The sequence below is a fragment of the Pleurodeles waltl genome, chromosome 5, assembly GCF_031143425.1.
Source record: "Pleurodeles waltl isolate 20211129_DDA chromosome 5, aPleWal1.hap1.20221129, whole genome shotgun sequence".
NCBI classification, from domain to species: Eukaryota; Metazoa; Chordata; class Amphibia; order Caudata; family Salamandridae; genus Pleurodeles; species Pleurodeles waltl.
Window position 1 is genome coordinate 1369869309 of NC_090444.1, and position 22357 is coordinate 1369891665.

Consider the following 22357-nt stretch of genomic DNA (forward strand, 5'->3'; position numbering starts at 1 on the left):
ATATCGTCCGCATAGAGAGAGATGAACAAGTGGCTTGTTATGAACTGCAGCCTGTGATGGAGATGTTTATCTTGTAGATGTCAGGCAAGTGGGTCCATTGCAACTATAAAGAACAAGAGGGAGAGGTGGCAACCTTGTCTCATCTCCCTGGAGATGAGGAATGGGGTTATTAAAGTGTCATTAATCCATAGGCAAGCAGTTGGGGAAGAATACAATAACATATGTAATGATGTGAAGCCATGGGGCATGCAGATTTTATGGAGTACAGCCTCAAGGAAGGGCCACTCCAGGGAGTTGAAGACCTTCTCTGCATCAAGCAGGGTGATTGCAGCAGGGACAGTAGGTGATATCCTATGCAAGGTGGCAAAACCCGCTTGAAGGTTAATAGATGTTGATCTATGCAGCACAAATCCTGATTGGGATGGCAAAATTAGTTCTTCAAGTAGTAAGGATAGGCAGGTGGCTGGGAGTTCTGCCAATATTTTGTTATCAAAACTGAGGAAGATAATGGCCAGTAAGAGCCGCATATTGTTGGATCTTTGCCCAGCTTCAGCAGGAGAGAAGTCACTGCTTCACAGAGAGTGGGTGGCAACATTCCCACTTCTAAGGCTTCCTGGTACATCTAGAGGGGATGAGGGCCAAGAGGGTTTTGTGTGTCTTGTAAAATAATATCCGTGAATCCGTCCAATCCTGGTGCCTTGGAGCCGTCAGGGCATCTATAGCTGATCTCCTCTTCGGTGACTGGTGCACCTAGGAACTGCTGCTGCTGTGCTGATCTCAGCCACACCATTGGCACCTCTTCCAGTTATGTCAGCAGGTCGGGAGAGCAAGAGGGGATTTGGGTAGTGTAGAGATGGGTGTAGTAGTAAGAAGATGGGCCTGTACAGACGATACCCCCAACGCCATATTCCATCCTGGAGCTGTATCTCGGGAATGTATGACAGTGACCTTTGGGGCCAGGTACGACTGGCCCGTTCACCTTCGCCATAGCATCATGCTCTAGCATATCTACCCATGAATTTAATTTCCCCGTCCGCAAGCTCATGGAACTCATCTAGAAGCCAGGATCTGTCTGGTAAAGAGACCACCAGAGACTGGGCAGCGCTGTCCTGATCCAGGATGACTAGCGCCACCTCCACCCGGCAAAAGCCACATCAAATGGAGTGCAGAGTGTCCAAGTGTATAGATATGATGACCCCCCTATTGTAAGCCTTAAATGCCTCCCATAGTACCGCCCTCGAAGACGCTGTTGCTGTATATATTGTAAAGTATTCAACAATGGCTGTGCAAAGATTCACTTGAAAGACGTCATCGTGGAGGACCAGAGCAGTAAAATGCTAAGGCTGTTTAATGTATTTCTTGCATGGTATGACGGGGAATGATCAGATAGAGTATGCAGAAGATGAATAGTGCTGTCTAGCAAAGGCAGCAGTGATGGCAACAAGAGCCAAAAGCCTATTCATGACTACATGTCGTGAGAGGAGGAGTAAAATGTGTACAGGAGCCTGGACGCTGGAGATAGTTGCCAGAGATCACGTAAAGAGCGCACCTCGCAAATGTCCTGGAGGATTCGTCTAGAGTGTGCTTTAGTGACGTGATGGGTGGACGTGGTATCTGAGGTTTCATCCTGTAGCAGATTAAAAATCCCTGCCAATTATCAAGTGATGAGCAGGCTCCCTGTCAAGGTGTGCTTGGATGGTGCGCAAAAACTCCTGTGCATCCGTGTTAGGAGCATCCAGGTTAAGCGAAGCCCCCAGTGTCCCACAGTATGCCTCCAACAAGCAGGAAACTACCCACTGTGTCAGCGAAAGTTCGCTGCTGATGAAAAGGCAGACTTCTATGTATCAGTGTGCAAACTCCACGAGAGTAGGAGCTATAGGTGGAAAAATGGCGATGGGGTCCCTAAATGTTTCGCAAAGACGCAGTGTGAGTTTGGTGGCAATTGTGTCCCTTGTAGAAAGATAATCTGTGCTCCATGCCTGTTCAATAGTTGAAGAACAAGCTTCCTTTTGTGTGAATTATTTAGACCATGAATATTCCATGATAACAGTGTGACATCTAGGGTAGGGTGTAGAGTTGAATAAGTGTCAGGCATGCTTTTGGTATGAAAGGTATGAGTTGCATCAAGTGGAAAAAATCATGGTGATTTACATACTAACAAAATTGAAAAACAATATCAAAACAGTTGGCATACTAACATTTCCAACTCCCCCACCCACACCTGATAGTTGCTGATGCTGGTGATATCCATATTAAAAATCAAATACAAATAAACCCCAAAGTGCAGTATAATGTGGTGTCAACCATGGAGGGGTGGCAATGCTGCAGTGGATAGGGCCCATTATTGAGTCATGTGTCTGCTGTTAACTATGCGAAAGAGGAGCCCGGTACAGTGCCATCAACCAGAGGAATAGACCAGACAGCCTATGTGTTATTGTCTGAAACCATGTTTTCAAGGGTGAAAGCCCCCCACACAGCGGGCAATGGGGAGGGAATGCATTGCATGTGCCGTGTGGGTGAAGTGTTCACTGTGAAATCGGGGTGAGGAGAAGAGGTCCTGAGTAAAGGTGCCGCAGGGTGAGCGGTCTGGCACCGGAGGGGGGGACCCCGGCCAGGGAACGTCTATTGTGTGTTTTACAGAAGTCAAGCACCTCTGCTGGTTTGTCAAAGAAACGTGATTTGCCCTGTACATCCACACGAAGTCTGGCAGAATAGAGCATGCCATATCTGAGCCCAAGGTTTCATAGGGCTGGCTTAGCATATCGGAACTTAGGCCCAGCCTCCTGCACCGCTGAGATGAAGTCGGGTTATATGGAGAGCTTGGAGCCTTGATACCATGGGGGGGCCTTCTCCCAGGCAAGGCAAATCAGTGTTGTGGTCCCTAAAGTTTAATAGGTGGGGGACAATTGGACGCGGAGGGGCTCCAGGAACAGGGCACGCCATTAGTGACTGGTGGGCCTGTTCCACCACAAAGGTAGTTGTAAAATTGGGCCAGTAAAATATTTCTGTGAATACGTGTTCCACGAAGAGATCCATGTGGCCTGTGCTGGTCGATCCCGGCACTCCAATGATGCGTATATTGTTACGCGAGCTCCTCGATTCAAGGTCCTTGTTCTTGATGGCACCATACCTAGGTGAGATTCTAGGACCTCAACTCTGCGGGGTAGCTCCAAGGCGGGGTCTTCCGCCAGTCGTTCACCCATGCGATCAAGGCGGCGGGCCCTGGTGTCAAATCTGGTTCCCATCACTTTAAAACCAGCACAGAGTTCCAGCATGATCGTGGCCGCGGTGATGGACTTCTCAGCTGTGTCCCCCCAATGGATGCTCATCTCCATACTGGTATGTAGCTCCTGTTGCAGTGTTTATTTCTGCTTGTCAAAGGGAAGTTTCCGCTGTCTGGGATCATTCTTCCCCATTATTAATTTGGCAAGTGCTGCAACAGGGCTCAAGGTATTTCACCGGAGGGGCGGCAGCGGGAATGGCAGGCCACAAAACGAATCTTCTTAGCCACCGCTAGCTTGCGCCCTGCCGCCAGACAGCACAGCCAGTGACACAGGGTAGATGAAGGGGGGGGGGGCGGGATTGGCAGGTGAGGCGACAGGCGGGGTGCCAGGCAAAAGTCGGGACACCGATCAGGCACTGATTACCGCAGGTGGAAGGGTGGCGCGTCACACAGCTTGCCTGCAAAAGGTAAAAACATTATGCTTACTTCTGATTCATACCCTTCCAACTTGTTTACAGCAGTTTCAACCAAGTCTACAAGAAGCATACAATCAGCTCAGCTAGATCAACAGGTCCACATGGTTGGTAATATTGGCAACTGTTACCATCAACATTACTGGCAGGTTTGCCCCATTACAACCATTTATTAGAGCTGAGAAATTTGAAAACCTCGTTGCAAACAAAATACAACTCAAAGAGTCGCTTTGTCATATTAAATAGGGGCAACATTCTGAAGTTACTTCATGTCCTTCCATGCTGGTGGAAATAAACTCTTTGTATATCGAATCAGATTAATTTCTCCCACTCTGATGAACCATCTGAATGAAGCAGCACTCGTCACTCGGATTTCATGAGAATATGTGAGTCTGCTGCTCCAATAAATAGCCTTCACTAATTGAGGAACAGACCTCCTCTTAGACACTGCTTTGGGTTACCTGACTGTGTTAATCCTGGATGAGGATCCCCACACTAGCAGTCCCCAAGATGGCAAAAGTGAGTTTAGTACGTACTAAACAATGCTCTGGGTGAAGACCTGCCCAGCAGAACCCAGAGTCCCCAGAGGCCTGATGCCCATTAAAGATCCTCTTAAAACAGGGCTACACCAGGAACAGACGACTGGGGCTGGTTATCATCAGTATTGCACATTGATTCAGGGCAATCTTTGGCACCACACGTTAATCCAACACAATGACCTGAATTATTTTTCCACTCCACCTTTTAGCCAATCGGTCTACAGTTTTGGACCAAATCAATTCTCATCCGCCTAAGCTCGGAGATTTTCAGCTCTCTAATGTGCTATATGCTGATCATGTGATACTGCTGAGCCAAACTGAAATCGCCCTTCAACATTTAATTGATATATTAAATCTGTTCTCCATTGCCAATAAGATGTCAATAAACTGGTCCAAATCTAAAGCTATGGTAATTAGTAAATGAATCAAAACCCATCAAAGATGGTATCTTCAAGGACAGCCCCAGGACTTTGTGTCTGAATATAAATACCTGGGGAATCTCAAAAGTCTTGGCTCAGGCATTGTGCTTTCTACACAGCGATCTAAAGGGCCCGTCTCTTGGCCCTTTTGTCAATATATTTTGTTTCACTCACCTACGGTAGTGAGGCACTGCTCAACCATGACACTGCAAAGCTCGACACCATAATGTCAAGGGTTTACAGGTGCAACTTCAGTTTGCCAGAAACTGCTTCACCAACACATTCGTTTAGAATTTGGAATTATCAAACCGTCTCTAGCCAGACAATAAGCCTGTATTAAGGCTTGCTGTAGGCTAAGAAGTACAAACAATGAACACAATATTATGGTCTAGTTTAGCTAACTGTCCCTCAATCCCTGGCAGGCTGTATCTTGACTGTTGTAAACCCTTTTGGTCTGTATTCCTTTCTGGGCTTGAGTATACCATACACTGCCCTAAAAAAACCTGATAAATGGCATGTATGGTGTTACAGAACTGCAAGCTCTTAAATTCTCAGCCCTACCTTGGTTCTGGTTATTCATTGTTCCTAAAACAGAAGTTTAAGCTTTTTCGCTTTGGCCAGACTTACTGCACAGACTTCTTTGGTTAAGGACCTGTGACCGTCTATGTGGAGCTTGCAAGGAGGATGCGGTTCACTCGGTTTGCATATGTCCTGCCCTTATGCACCCTAGAAGGGATCTCTCGACCGCGGGTTTTTTAATTGAGAATTTGCATCTGCTGCCGAGCAATCCTTGCTTGTTTAACCAAACTGTCCTTATATTAAATTGTCGTTTTACTAAGTATTAAGAATAGATCGGAAATTAAGCAACTTGTAACTGTATTGTACTATGTACTGCTGCTTTGCACTTTTTTCTTCTTTTTATATGCAATGATTGTAATTAATCGAGCACAATAATCTGAACTGAAACTGTAGCCTGAGGGGTAATCCTGCTGCTGCAGACCTGGGTATATACACCCTTGGCAACCTAGAGAATTTCCCCATTGCTCTGCTGTTCCTGCATTCTTCCCTTTCTCCTCTCCTTCGATGCCCTCTTCTGAAGAAAAAACTCAGTCTTCCCAACTGCACTCTTCATCCTTGTGTCCGTGCTTCTGTGTTGATGTGTTGTGTAGGTACAGAAATATATGTATAGTTGATAATGAGTTCTCCCCTAATGGGTCAGTGACACACTCTTCTTAGTTGTTAATTCCCCAGCTACTTCTGGTAGAGTTAGCTGATTCGTTTCTTAAATGTATATGCAGTCGTGATGTCAAAATGGTCGTTTGATAAATAAAATGTTCCAGTGGAATGCCATTGCATTGGTTATTTTCTATACCTGCACTGAATCTTTGAAATGGCTACACATCTAGTACATATTCTATAATGCTTTTGCTGCTTAAGCATAGAGCAAATCATCTGAACATACGGATTTTGTTACAGTGTCCCATTAGTTTTAGTTAAACATTGCTAACAAAGCAGTGGTAGGTCTATGATTGAATTGAACAGTTTAACCATCTCAACTCAAGCCCTAACTGCTAATGATGTTGACTCTAGTACTTAAAATGCATGTCATATTTGTTATTTACTCTCAATACCATGTGATTTGCTAATCTTTATTTCATTTCCTAGATAAACGTGTTGAGAATTGGCCTTTGATGCAGTCGCCCTTGCCTACGCTGGCTATAAGCACTCTCTATCTTCTTGTGGTGTGGTTGGGCCCTGTTTGGATAAAGAACCGGGAACCCTTCCAGCTTCGTTACTTGCTGATAGTCTACAATTTTGGAATGGTTTTACTTAACTTCTTCATCTTCAAAGAGGTTAGTGCTTTTGAGAGACAACAGTGCAGGATTTAGATTTATTTTTTAAAGCTTCCTTTGCAAATGTGCATGATTCTTCATAATCAATCAGTAGATTTGTAGAAACCTTCTTGTCACCGTGAGGGTACCTAGGCGCTGGAAGTTGCTAGTTCTGTTCCTTGTGTAATGATAGCCTTATTACCTTTTACCAATGTCCACAACAATTTTAGGCCATCACGAGGTTTGCATTTTTATCCCATGTGTACTTTGTTACAAACATCTTAAACAGCTGTTATAATCGAGCTGGCCTTTGCCATTAGCGTTCAAAATATTTATGTTTTTTATTTCTGTTTTATTATTAAAGCAGTGCTGAGGATACACACAACATCAACACAAGAGTCAGACTTGTCAAATCACCGGGTTATTTATATGCACCTGCTATTTCTATTTCCTTATTTTGTACTGTAGTTTTAAGATGATGACCTACCAACTCTTCATTACAAATTGCAGCATACTACCCTAACCCTTATGGTAACATAGTTGGGGTTGGAATAAACCAAAACTTTGAAACATGTTCAATGTCCACATCCCTATGTTCCCTTCCATGCTATCAAACAAGTGGCTCTTCCAGAGAGTGAGTGCCAACCCTTCCACTGCCAACAGAGTCCTTCCCAGTCAAGGTGCTCCCTTCATATATTTGGTCACTCATATCATTGTGCATCAACACAGATATTGCGTCAAACATTGTTGTAACAATGGACCTGCTGCACACTCCTTTTATACAGGACTATTTGAACATCTTTATCCATTCTTCCAATAACAAACCTAGAAAATACAACATGTACCCTCATCTTCATTATATCAGTTTCACCTGTTTATTGCTCTGTAATGAGGAAGCTAAACCACTAATGTGAAACCAACCTAGTTATCATGGGGCTCTTTCTTTTACAAGTGAATGTGGTAAGCTCAGTCTTTCCAGGCCCTTTGATAATATCCTGGCAATCTTGTTACAATACTGTGATCTTGTTCTCATCTGTTTGCAGGGTTTCTCAGTTTGGTCAAGCTTCCTTTGCAGTCAGGTATGGAATCTGAAAAGGACACCATGACCATGAGTAAATAAGGATGACTCTAATTAATCTTCATGGATGTTGTCTGCAGAGTTAGCTAGTCCTCCTCTGGTATGCCCCTACTATGGCACTATTGTACTCCCCTCCAACATGGAAAACATGTCTTTCCTTGCAGAAATAAACTCCAGACACGGACTATGACTTGTGTGTTCTCTATGATATGTATTGTATGCCTTAATAAGAGGCAATGGAAAGAGAGAGGAGAGCGGATTGTTAGGGGTACATGAAACACAATATTTTTCAAACTAATCAACATTGTTAAGGCCTTCAAAACAGAGACAAGAGACAGTATGTGTGCATGTGTTTTTGTCAGTGTGGACATGTAAAAATTCCAGGTAAAATCCGACACACTTCATAATATCCGACTGAAAGCACTTGTCCCCAAATATTTACTACGGAATATATTTTTAGAGGGGTCTCACCCCCTCTCCCCCAATCCAATGCTACACCCCTTAACGAACCACATATGTTCCTTGACTCTGTTCCTCAAGTGGAGCCACCACATATCTAAGTTAGTAAAGCATACCCTAAGCTTCAAGGATGGACATCTGTAGAGGACCCGGCTAGCTCTGTAACTTTATAAATGTTCTTTGCATGTTTCTTCACCATGCTGATCCAATCTAGTGGGTCATTATTTTCTCTGAGAAGTAACTAAATGTGACGATTGTAGTTTTGAAGGCTAGTGATTTGTGATCAAAGTGACAAAAAAGGATCACTAAACAATTATCTAGCTTGCTTAGGGCACCAGCCCTTAAATTACAGTACTATGCCCTTCTCTCACCAGTCGTTTGGAAAGATTATTGTGTAATGTTTTGTGGTGGATTTGGGGAAAAGATTCTGCTTATTCTTGAGTAGAACCTATTTATTAGATCAAGCAGTCCCCAGAGGCATTACTTATTAATAAATACACAGTGTTTACTTGGGATCAGCCCCCTATATTCATTGTCAATCCCTTACTGATGTTCCTTCTTTAAATTGTCCTTCATATTTTGGTTTAGCTCATGCCATTTTGTAGATGTTTTCATTTAACAATGTCTGTTTTTCTTTAGTGATCGATGAACAAAGTGGTGTTTCTGGTGGCTTTCTAGCAGAGAAGTCCAAGCTGCTCTATAGTGCATCACTGAGCCAAGACGTTGCTCCAGGAGATGAAAGTGAAAATTTGATAAGGGATGTAATCTGGCAGATGGGAACTCAGACGAAATTACATACTCATGAAATATTGTGAAAGAAGCCCTTATGCCTCATCTCCATCTTGCATTTCCTGGTTTCTAGTCTGGTATGGTGCTGATGGGTGCTTTGCACATGCCAACAGATTTCTTAAACTTGGTCAGTGGGTTGTTGGATTGGAATACTTTGTGGACAGTGCATCAGGTTTCATTGTGATGGCTGTATACTAATAGTTTTAGAGACCTTCGCTGAAACAGGGTGCTGCATGGATAGTATTTCTCATGTTTATTTAGTGGATCTCAAGGAATCTTAAACATATTACTTTCTTCAAGATGGGATAGGAAAAGTGCGTGGGCAACAGTTTTCCAAAGCCTGCTTCTAGTAGGAAGCTTCACTGTGCAGAAAAGGATGAGTTTGTTTCTGGTGGACCTTGTCTTGTGTGCGAAGATGAAGTTTTGTTTCTGTAAAAACTCAGGCACTTGCTGCTGTCTGAGCTGTAGAGGTATGCTATCCATGCTCAGTACACTTTGTTGTTTTAAGCCAGTGGACGTAAGCAAAGTATCTTTCTGTATGAGGTTCAGTTCCAGGTATACCCCAGATATACATGCTTGAATAGCGGTGAGGCATTCCTTCAAGCAGTCGACATCCAGGCCAAAGTTGAACTTCAGGTAGAGTAAGGTGCATCTTCATGCTGGTAAATCATTTTTATTGAAAGCCAGCAGGTCTCCCAGAGTCTATGGATCACTGGAAACATGTTGGGGTCTTAAGGCACTTTGTAGGTCACATGCATTACCTCAGACCTGGAAAGATTATTATGGGCCAACAGGGCTATATTGTCCATTTATGATATGCACCACTGGAGAATGATGTGGTGGAAGCCCATTTGGCATACATGGGTATGAACAGATATTTGTATTGGTCGTGGTGTTGAAGACAGTAAAGAGGTGAGCAAGAGGAGAAGGCAGGGGACCGGAGTTATCAGAGATGTCATCACCCACTTGGATTGTAGCTGATACTGTATTATACTGTGATCTGAATCCTAAAAAGTAGGTTTGAAGGACGGCATTGCTCTTTATATTCTTGTGAGGCTGGCTAGCGATGACTTGCTGATGATTTAAAAAACATTTTTAAAAAAATCTGTCTCTGGCACCCAAGTATGCCGGTAAAGGGATCAGTTTTACATAGAGTATGGCCAAGAAGAAGGCAGTTCTCCAGGAGGCAGATCACAGTCCAAAAGGCTTCCAAATGGCTCCGGCCCCAGGCATAAAATGTGTCATGGAAGAAACTTATGAAGTGGGGGGAGGCAGCATAGTTGTCCAGTCAACATGTCCTACATGGATGCATGAGATCCCTGTGCTGCTCTGTCAATAATCCACATGCATCAGTGGATTTGGACTGGCTGGTTACATCTCTTCATGTATGGTAAGACAGGGGGCTTTGGGCAGATATGGTTCAGTCGGACCTCACAGTGTGATGCTCGAGAGCGTGGAGCAGTGTGCCCCATGATTGTGGCTGTTCAGGAGCTCTGCTGCTCAGTGGCAAGAAGGGCAGTACGACAGTGTGAGGCCTCACTGGTGAGACTGTAACATGTAAGTAGAAGAGCTTGTTGTATCATTCCTTATTAATGAAGGAGTGCCTTTGTCTTGCAGACTAGTAAATTGCCTGGCCTTGCAGAAGCCTACTTAGGGTTTGATTGGTAGCCCTCCTTAGAGCTGAACTTGTCACTGTGGGCCTGGGTGGAAGATGTATTGGGTAGTTTGCTGCAGGGATATGCTAATCAAGTGGTCGGTGGAGCTGTCTGCCTGTGGGCGGTGTCCCTGCTGGTAACTGAGTCTGAGGGTGTTGACAGCACTTGGCTGAGACTCCTGTGGAGACCTGCTTCCACTGGGAGTGGGTTGGGCCGTGCGTTTGTGGGGGCATCTATGCTGCATCTAACAAGAGAGCACCCCGGGCCTCAAAAACAGGGCTTGAGTGACTTGGCCCAATAAAATACTGTGTGGGGTTCATCTTGCTCGGCCCACCATAAAAGCTGTAATGCCATCTTATGCCAAATGAATCAACTTTGCTATCTGCCCTGACACGTTTGAGGTGAGTTTGCTAAAATGAGCAGCAGTACCGAAGTGAGCATCAGCTCCTGCACTAGTGCTGGAGGTAGTAACCAGTGCCAGTGGGTCAAATGAGGCATGGAGATGGCCTTTCCCTACCCCTCTCCCCCCACAGGAGGGACCACATGGGGTGCTGTCTGGCCTGTTCCCAGGGGCCTACTAAGCTTTATCTCGTGCTACAGGTAGCTGTTTGGACTACTCTGGGCAAGACCTAAGAGAACTATGGAGCAAATGATGGTCCTGTGATGGAAACCTGCCCCAGGCAACTAGTCAGGTGTATTCGGGATGTTGGTTGCATTTTCCCCCATTTAGCCCGCTGCTCACATATGAGGACAACAACAGGTCGAGTGCCACAGTTGGGAGAAGTAGCCTTTCTCGCCCAAGGTGACTCAAGCAGGGACCACCTGAATCCTGTAATAGGGTAGAAGGTTGAGAAGGGTTGCTGCTTGTTTGCCCCAGAGGCAGATGATGGTGACAGGTATCTACAGTGTTTAAAGGCTTCACTAGCTCAATCACTGCCTGTCCTTGATGTGTACAATACCTGTCAAATTATACATTGCTCATATATGAAATGGGATAACAAACTCCAAGTGACTGTAGTAGAATGCTATATACCTTCCTAAATGTCCCTTTCAACTCCAGAATCTTGTTATCATTACTCCAACCAAGCTGTGGGCAAGATGTTGGCTTGAAAAGGAACAGGTGGAGCTCATAGTTGTAGTTTACCTAGAATGTATAATGAGAAAAGACAAAGAAACAATTTGAAGTATCAGTATCAGTGGGTGCCTCTCTCTACCTGCTTGGGAAATGATAAAAGGCCTATAAACTATGCCTGAATAGCCAAGTATTGGCAAAGTCAAGCTGTCTTGCCTATGTGAGAGCTATTGGTTTTGCCAATGTCTTTTAGCAATGTTGTGCAGCAGCTTAGATTAGGCTTGTATTAGAGTGGTGTGGACTGGAGTTGCATGGAGTGGAGTGGAGTAGAGAAGAGTGGAGTAGATTGGTGTGGACTGGCCTGGAGTGAAGCAGATTGGTCTACAGTGGGATTGTGGGGACCGGGGAAGTGTAGAGTGGCATAGAGTAGAGTGCCATAGAGTGGTTTGGGGTAGAATTCTGTGGAGTGGAGTGGCTTAGAGTGGAGTATCTTAAAAACTTAATCTCTGTCCTTATTTTAAACTACAAAAAATGTGTTGGAGTGAAAGTGCATCAAGGAGCTGATGATACTCCCAAAAGGTTAAAGTGTAGGATGAGCTCACATGAATACTACTAGCAATAGATCAAGTTTGTTGACTAATGCTGAGGAATTCACAGCAGCTGTGGATGGTATGAAATTGTGACTATAGCTTCACTTTCAGACCATCTGGCTGGTAAAGCTTGGGAATCACAACTGATTGTCAAAGCTGCGTGTGGCATAAAAACATAGCCTATGTTGCACGCAGCAATCTGAGGTCCATCAAAAAAAAAAAATACCCCGAAGGAAGCTGAACTGGAATAATTTGGCCCATCTGCCTTCTCAATGCTAAACGTAAATCCATTTTTTATCGTTTATTTACATTTGTAAGTAGGTTGCAGTATAGAATCAAAACACTGATTTAAGGAGTACAGGTTATAACATCGGACTTAGTTCTTGGTACAAGTGCTTTTCTCTTTTTATCAATGAGAAAAAAAGAGTTCCCTACCTTTTTCCCAACACCTCTAAAGTGGAAGGCACCATTCATAATCAATGAGCTGACATTTTATTTCGATTAGTCAAAAACAACTAGGAACTACCGAGGTTATCTTATACAACGGAATGACCAACCTGGGATCTATGCTCCTAATTCCTTCATTTGACATTGGATAATATCATTAATTTCTAAACACTGGTCTGTTCATGTGGACTTCTTTTAGGAAGGTGCTCACGTTTTTAGAGGCAAAGCCTTTTCATTCATCCACTTTTCAGAGGCAATTGGCCATTTACGCAATCGGAAGAATAGCTAGTATATTCACCACACATGCTTTTCACAACTACTTTCTAGACTCAAAACAGCCCTCCATTGTGTTTCTGCTGGGCACCGCTACTGTACTGAAATGTTTAATTTTCTGCATTCTAATTCTTCAGGTTGGGATGCTGTGAACCATATATATAAACTGTTCCCACCTGTTGTATTAACGCTAATAATATTATTTGGCACCATCTGTTCATTATAACAGGATCCGATGTTGAGAGGAGAGCATTGAGGCCTGGGAAGAGGCACTCTAGGGATGTTTAGATATCTCATTTTACGTTTTGTAAAGTGCTGCTAGTAACAAAATGAGGATAACTGGCTATAAGTGTTGAATATTTGCTGCAGCCCTTAACTTTGAAACCTAATGATATTCATTTTCTAATGATGTAAGTCGCCTAAGCAAGTGATTATCTCTTTATATGTTTGAATGTGTTTTTATAAACACATCATTACAAGTGTGATTTGTTAAATATATTTGATATTTTCAATACTTTGTATCCTGACCAGTACCTATATTTACTTTTGCAGCTATTTTTAGGAGCAAGAGCTGCAGGCTACAGCTACATCTGCCAGGCTGTGGATTATTCAGATAATGAACATGAAGTTAGGGTAAGTGTTGTTGTTTGTGTATGAAAGTACTTCTAAAATTAATTAAAAGCAATGATTATTCAGCTTTTCCTGCCTTGCACACCATGAATACAATGCGTGCCCAGATTCCTACAACAAGCATAATTACAGATCTGTGATTTGTCGGCAGTTAATTGATATTTTCGTTATGATTTAAGGAAAGTATTTATTCAAAAAATTCTTACTTATGGTCCTTGTCAATAGCATTTTAAAGTTTCAGTAACTGTGCTGCAAGTCACAGGGGTTACGGTCTTTGTGATGAACGTTGGAAATTCATCAGATCGAAGGATGGATTGGGGGGACTTCATATTTTCCAACAACCACACTGGCATATAATGTTAAAATACATTATGCAACAAGCAGGGTGCATGACGGGGGCCTAAGAGGAGGTGGTAAGGGAGAGGACTGTGGATTGGTAGGAGTACTAAGTGAGAGAAAACATAATATTTTGCCAAATAACTCACATTTATAGGACTTTCAAAACAGAGAGAGAGTGTGTGTTTTTGTGTGTATGTAAACATTTCTGGTGAAATCCGACAGACAGCTCACCGTACCCGACTGAGTGCCCATGCACCCAACTATTTATCCGAAAATATAAAAACACTAGCATAGTGCAAAAGGGAGATTAGGAATTTTGGATCACTCATTTCAATGCTAACTGGAAAATCAGGTTGTATGAAAATAAATCAAGGAAGAGTGGATTGGGGGTGAGCCGGATGAAGGAGAGGACGGTAAGGGGGGTCAGGTTGCTTTGGGAAGATAGTTTTGGAAAATGCCCCCATTTGATTTTGCCCCACTTCCAGCACACTCTTGTCATATAAAGACTACCATTTGGTCTGCCACTTGTGCCTGCCCAGGGATCATAATGACAATACTGTTGTGCATGCCAACCCTTTTTGTTAAAAAAGACTTAGTAGCTGAAAGGAGAACTATTGATCTTACTGCGTCATGATCATACATGAACACCCTCCCAAATCTTCTCACTGAGCATATGAAGAGGGTTTTGTTAAAAGCACTGCCTGTGGCAGGATTATTCTTTATTTAGAGCAATGTATGGTTATGTACATGCATGTTGAACCTCTGACCTGATCGCATGTAGAACACTTCCAGAGACATGTTTCTTTGATAACTTCTACCAGGCGATGGGGCGTGGCCAACATGGCGGCCAGAGCGGTCGCATAAAACACAGCTCCGCTCTCGGCCCGAATAAAAATCCTGTAAAAGACGCCTGCGGTGCTTAAACACGGTATGCGCCGAACGTGCTGCCACCGGTACCTTCCGGCGGCCCTGAAACACACCTTGGATGCCACCGAGAAGCGGTATCGTGACTGCGGAGACAGGCGCGATGGCCAATCGTTAAGACGGGCAGCGTGGCCACGCAAGGACCCAGACTACATGGCCCCAGCGCCCCGGACAAAGGCGGAGCTGAAACGAGGACAGAACCCGCGTGCGGGCTAAAGGAGCTAGCGAGGAGGCAGAAGCGGCAGCACGAGATCCGGGAGACAGGTGAGAGCTCACGAGATGGCAAGGAGAGACCTCGGAGGCCTACCGGACAGGCCATGGCGGCCTAAGATGGCGGACCTGTCCCCGACAAGCCAATACACAAGGGGCCTGGCCCAGTGAGAGGCGCATCCAGTCCACGGTTAGCAGCAGCGGCGTAGTGCGAACATAGAGGCAGGCAAGAGAAGCACGAGCTACGCATCAAATATCTAACGCTTGTAAAAATTCTTCACTCTGAGTACCATAACTGCGTGCCCTATCAGCGGCACTGACCGGGCCGCAGGGTTCCCCAAGGCGCATCAGACACCACACGGGTGACTAGAAGACGCAACAATTATCCCGCAACAGCGCGGTGTCTGTAAAGACACCACATAATGCACCGTGGTTGTTCAAATTAAGCTTCGCACCAATATTCAATGCTTGTAAATAACCTACACCTCGAGGAGCACAACGGCGAGCCCCTCCAGCGGCACTGAACGGACCCCAGGGCCCCACAACGTATATCGGACACCAAAAAAGTGCTTAGAAGACGCACTATTGATCGCACAGCAACGGGCTGTCCGTTAAGGTACCATACAGCGTACTCCAACAACAACTGCCTGCTACAAACAAAAATGTACACCGTGTGCGCAACATACAAAAGCATAAAAAATTCTACGAAGGGTAGGCTCTGAAACGCACCCTGGATACCCCTGAGAAGCGGTGTCGTGATTGCGGAGACAAGCGCGGCAGCCAATCGCTAAGACGGGCAGCGTGACCACACGAGGAGCCGGACTCCGTGGCCCTAGCGCCCCGGACGGAGGTGGAGCTGAAACGAGGACAGAACCCGCGTGTGGGCTAAGGGATCTGGCAGGGAGGCAGAGGCGATAGGTGAGAGAACCCGGCGAGGAGAGACCTCGGAGGCCTCTCGGACAGGCCATGGCGGCCTGAGACGGCGGAACTGTCCCCAACCACCCAATACATGGGTCCTGGCCTAGCAAGCGAAACACCCAACCCACGGTTGGTACCAGCGACGTAGCGCAGACATAGAGGTGGGCAGGAGAGGCCCGAGCTACTCATTAAGTATTAAACGCTTGCAAAAGTTCATCACTCTGCATACCATAACAGCGTGCCCCATCGGCGGCATTGACCGGGCCACAAGGTCCCCCAAGGAGCATCAGACACCACACAGCTGACTAGAATAACTATTCCGCAACAGCGCGGTGCCTGTAAGGACACCGCATAACACACCGCGACTGCCCACAGTAAGCTACGCACCAAATATTCAACGCCTGTAAATAATTTACACCTAGTAGAATACAACTACAAGCCCTTTCAGAGGCACTGATTGGACCCCAGGGCCACATAAAGTATACCAGACATCACACAAGTGCCTAGACGCACCAACTGTCCAACAGCAACGGGCTCTCCACTAGGGCACCATACAGCGTACTGCGGCTGCCCACATCAGGCAGCTTCCAACAACTACTGCTCGCTACAGAATAAAAGTATACCGTGTGTGCAACATTCAACAGTACCAAAAACTCTATGAGGGACAGGCCAGATCATCATTACTGAAGTAAAAACCTGAACTTAACGGAATCAGAAAAACATCGACGAATTTGATCAATACTGCTCTCGGACCGACCTATAAGTACCGTGTCAATTCACTAGCAACGAATCAAACTAGACTCGCTCCCTTAATGGGCAAACCAAAGACCCCGTGAGCGGCGCCAAGCAACATGGAATCAAACGAGCCTAATCCACCGCCGGAGTCCTCGGTCACACACCAGGCACTTCAGAAGCTTGAGACAACCCTACAGTCGCACACTACGCAATTCGAGAAAATATTACAAGCCATCCTAGATAGCAAATCTACATTGGAGGCAAAAATTGGAGCAATCACGGAAGATGTTAACCTTCTACGCACGGACCAAAAAGCACTGGCGGAAAGAGTAACAACGATCGAAAAAGAAACAACACGGTTAACGCCATCGATAAATGACCTTCGGCCACAACTAATGACAGTAACAACGGAAGTTGAAGTCCTTAAGCGCAGAGCCGAGGACGCCGAAGGCAGATCACGCCAGAACAATGTCCGATTCGTGGGATTTCCAGAACGGGCAGAAGAACCCAGCGCAGAACTATTTATTGAACAATGGCTAACGAACACAATATTACAAAATAATATTCCAACATTTTTTTCAGTGGAAAGAGCACATAGAGTGCCTGGAAGAACACCCCCTCCAGGGGCCCAGCCCCATCCGCTTATTGCAAGACTCCTTAACTTCCGTGATAGAGACCTTATCCTGCAACTGTTCCGTAAATCAGGCCCTGTAAGCTTAAAAAATGCAGAGATCACGGCCTACCCAGATTTCACTGCGGAAGTGCAGAAGAAACGCAACTCCTTTTTTTAAGGTCAAGGAAAGACTGCATGAACATAACATAAAATATGCCCTTCTGTTTCCTGCAAAACTACGTATCCAAAGTGACAATCGCACTCTCTTTTTCAATACTCCTGAGGACGCCTGGACTTGGTTACACGCTAAAGGCCTGGCCGATCAAACGAATTTGGGAAACACAGCGGAAAAATGGTCATCACCTAAGTCTAGACGCAAGCCACAAAAGAAACAGGATGTTAAACCTTCACCTGAACAATCCCAAGCAGAACGCTGTTCATTATTACAGGCCACAACACGCTTCATCAACACATCCCCGACGTCCCAGTTCATCCAAAACGAAGGCGAGCCAGACCTCGAAACACAATATGATTCCACAGACTCCAACCGCGGCCCTAGCCTGACCCAGCGCACTGCAGATGATATTTGCTAAACAGGAAAGTCCAAAATAACTTTACAGTCAGGAACAGCTTTCCTCACAGTGTAAAAAACCCACCTTGCCTGATGACTAGCAAGGAAGCGGAGAATTGCCAGGCCTGGACCCGCAGCCGCCGGAGGTGCCCGAAGGAACGCACCAGTACAGAGAGCAGAACGGGCCGAGAAGCTCGACAACTCGGATACATTTGTCCACAGCGCCCCCCACTCTATATGGACAGATTCTTTAAGAAGGAAGACACAGGCTTTATTACAGCCGTATTGTATGCACAGTTACAGTTATATATAGTTGTTGTTTCAAACATTGTTAGATATGATTCACTCAAGGCACATGTCTTAACCCATGATTGTAGCAATAGGCGTGGTAAACAATCATACAACACAAATATTGTACTCGTTGCTAAAGTGGGTAATATCCTAATTATAAAGCACAGTTGGAAATGCTGGGTAGAGCGCAACGCACAGACAATACATCCCCCTAACGTAGCAAAAAACACACATAACATGGCACACCAACACAACTTAAACACTCCACAATATAAAATAATCACATGGAACATCAAGAGCATTTCAGCTATACGTAAACGGCAACAAATTTATGCGTACCTTAAGCGACACTGGATACACATAGCCTTGCTGCAAGAGACTCACCTCAACCGGGCCTTACTAGAAAACATGCGCGCAAAATGGCGGGGCCAAATATATGACACCATTTTTTTCATCCTATGCCCGAGGGGTGGCGATATGGATAGCACCAGGGGGCCCGTTTGTAATATCCTGCACGCAGATTGATCCAAACGGAAGGTAAGTGATATTGGAGGGGGAACTAGATGGTCAACCATTAGCAATAGTTGCTCTATACATCTCGAACACAGGCCAACGCGAGTTTTTATGGACACTCAACAACAGCAAACTCAGAGACCCATTTGAGCCTAGTATATGGGGTGGGGATTTTAACTCGGTGTTAGACATACACATGGATCGATCAATTCCCCCACTGATCACTGCACCAGCCAGGCGCACAACGGCCGACCTAGTAGAATGGGCTGCAAATAATGGCTTGAAAGAAACATGGAGGGCGGGACATCCCACGCATCGTGAATACTCTTATTACTCATCAGTACATAAAATACACACAAGGATAGACATGCTATTCGCAACACCTGCCATAATTCATAAAATAAATAAATCAGAATACCTAGCTCGCACTATCTCGGACCACAATCCACTGCATGTCACAATAACATGGGGACGCACACATACCCGTATTCCAACTTGGCGCTTACAATCAGAAGCCCTCACAGACCCCCCCCTTCAAAGCAGAGTTATCCAAATGCTTATCAAATTATTTTATGGTAAACAAAGACACAGCATCAACACGCGCTACTGAATGGGATGCCCATAAAGCTGTGACCTGTGGCCACTGTTAAGCGGCCACAGTAGGAGTCAGAAAAGTGCTTACTAAAGAACTACAGGAATTAGAAATTAAAATGCGCAAGGCGGAGGTTGAGCTCTCAATAAATCCATCCACACTGCAAACACTGAGTGATCTCAGAGCAAACTATAAAGAAACAGACACCAGACTATGCAAACATGATTACAGACACCTACAGGCGAGACAACACGCAGAGGGCGACAGATCAGGAATATTATTAGCTTGGTTGGTCCGTCAACCAATACAGACAGCACCCATAGGAGCGATTAAACTTCACACAGGCCGTGTCGTCAACACCCAAGTCGAAATTAACACAGCCTTCCATACGTACTACTGCACTATTTATCAAACCTCTAATCCCCCTCCTAAACAACAGCTTGCTACACTATTAACATTGATTCCCCAAAACCCACACATAATAAGCAACTCAAAAATGCTAGACGGCCCCATCACAATAGAAGAGCTACAAACTGCTCTTTCGCAAATGGCAAGCAACAAGACCCCAGGCCCTGACGGATTGCCAGTAGAATACTATAAATCATACCCTAACCATTTATTACAACCCCTTCTTGAGGTGTTTAATGAAGCACACAACAGAAAGCAACTTCCAGATTCCATGCGAGAAGCATTAATAGCCGTGCTCCCAAAACCAGGCCGTGATCCCTTACACGTCAGGTCATACAGACCCCTATCGCTTATTAATTCTGATTGTAAACTCCTAGGAAAAATCCTGGCAAATAGACTTCTCCCTTACATGTCGGAGCTAATACACTCAGATCAATCAGGGTTCATACCAGGTAGAAGCACCTTCTTAAATATTAAAAGACTGATTCGCTTAATGCATGGCACTAACGGGACGGAAGCAGTAGCTATGTCCCTAGACATAGAAAAAGCTTTTGACACACTCAGCTGGGAGTATCTCTACAGTACATTAGAAGCATTCGGATTCCAGCGAGGCTTCACAAACTGGATTAGGACGTTATACCACAAGCCCATAGCAAGAGTCAAAACAGGTCAAATTATATCCGAAGAAATCCCAATAGGCAGAGGCACCTGGCAAGGCTGCCCACTGTCCCCCCTATTATTTGCTATTGCAATGGAACCACTGGCAATTAGACTTCGTAAAGACGCTCACAAATGGGGCATACTAGAGGTGGCCCAACATCATATTGTGTCACTATACGCCGACGATGCCCTAATCTACCCACGCCAACACACAACATCTATCACAGAAATAATGCTAATACTAGATAGCTTTGCACAGGTTTCGGGACTACATATAAATTGGTCCAAATCATGTATCTTTCCCCTAACACCCATACCAAATGAACAGCACAGCAGTTTACCCCAATATCAACTACCCTGGGCAGCCTCAACCTTTAAGTATTTAGGCATACAGATCTATCACTCTATGAAAGACCTAAAGGAGGGTAATCTAGACCGTCTACTTAGATCCACCCGGAGCTCCCTGACATTCTGGATATCGCTCCCACTATCCCCCATGGGCCGTACCGCAATAGCTAAAATGCTAATCCTACCTCGTTTCCTGTACTATTTCACAGCCCTCCCGCTGACATTACCACGTACATTCTTCCATAAACTGCATTCCCTGCTAACTGAATTGCTATGGGGCAGAGATAGACGAAGGGTATCACTGGCTATTGCACAACACTCACAAGCGGAAGGTGGTTTGGGTATGCCAAACCTGGAACTGTATTATGCAGCGGCCCAACTACAGTGGATGGCTTCATGGTTTAACAACCCAATGTCCCCAGAAAGCGTAGCAATGAAGGGATACACAACATCGCACATGATACTAACAACATTGTTAGCGGGCGCTCCCACTCCGCTCAATAGATCCCCAATATTGGAAGCTGCTAAATTGTGCTGGAAAAGATATGTTCAGGGCAAGTCCAACCTTCCCCCATATTCACCTACAATACCCCTATCACAGATCCCGAAAATACAGAATTTGGCACTACACCATAATATACGGGAAACGGCAACCCTAAATGTGGGCGATCTATACTCTAACTCCCACATGAAAACTTTTACGGAACAGGCGGAGTTGGGATTAATGCACACCAGAGCTTTTTTAGTGTATGGGGCCATCACCAAACTGATACGTGACCTATGAGGCAGTAGTAATAACGAACCCGATGAATCCGGGTTGCTCACAACGCTCCTGACAATAGGCAACACTAAGGGTACTATTTCAAGGATATACAAAGACCAAACAGCAAATGCCCTTGTAGACCTAACACCAGCTAAATCTCGATGGGACACTGCACTAGCTGATCCAATCTCCCAAAAAACATGGGAAATCATTCTAGCCACGGTCAAAACGGTATCACGAAACACCAGACTAAGATAAACTCAATTTAATTATATTCATCAGATGTATTCATCCCCAGCACGCATCAACAGAATTTACCCCAATGCCAAATCGGAATGTCCTAGATGTGCAGCATCCACTGCCAATTTCTACCACATGGTCTGGGAATGCTCCTCAATAAATGCAAGCTGGCAGAAAATCACAGAAACTACCTCAGAAATTGCTGATCATGTACTCATCCCCTCCCCAGAATCATGTCTCCTAGGAATCCGCCACAGCACCAAAGGTGATAAACACCAACACAAATTCATAGATCTGGCGTTTGTATGGTACAAACGCCTGATCGCTATACATTGGAAGGCGCCCCAAACTCCTCCTTACATAACCTGCCTGCGCGACCTATATAACCGTACACAAGCAGAAGCCCATACACTAAAACAAGTACAACAGACGGGCCAGCCACAGGAAGGAATCGAAATATGGGACAGCTTTGTGGTTAAAATAGAGACGACATGTTCCCCCCATGACTCCCTACATTCTCTTCACTAATAAGCACCCACAATAGAACATTCAATGATCACATAACCTAAAGAGCTAGCTAGATTCATCAAGACAACATGGCCATAAACTCCCCCAAACGACTATGCATATGCCATGCCCACGCAAGAACATGCACCTTTATTTAAAACCTGTACCCACATCAACTGTGCACCTTTACCCCCCCAGGCAACCCAACAACAATCCTAATGTTCAAATGCCATTATGCACACATGC

At 45.0% G+C, this 22357-nt stretch overlaps 1 protein-coding gene across 1 annotated transcript in view; it reads left to right on the forward strand.

The window, feature by feature from the left end:
- The window catches only part of ELOVL4 (ELOVL fatty acid elongase 4), a 185482-nt gene that overhangs the window by 78686 nt on the left and 84439 nt on the right, over positions 1–22357 (forward strand). Inside the window, exons 2-3 of the mRNA XM_069235625.1 lie at positions 6320–6507; positions 13402–13482. Coding sequence (XP_069091726.1) covers positions 6320–6507; positions 13402–13482 — 269 coding nt within the window. The remainder of the gene's footprint in view (positions 1–6319; positions 6508–13401; positions 13483–22357) is intronic.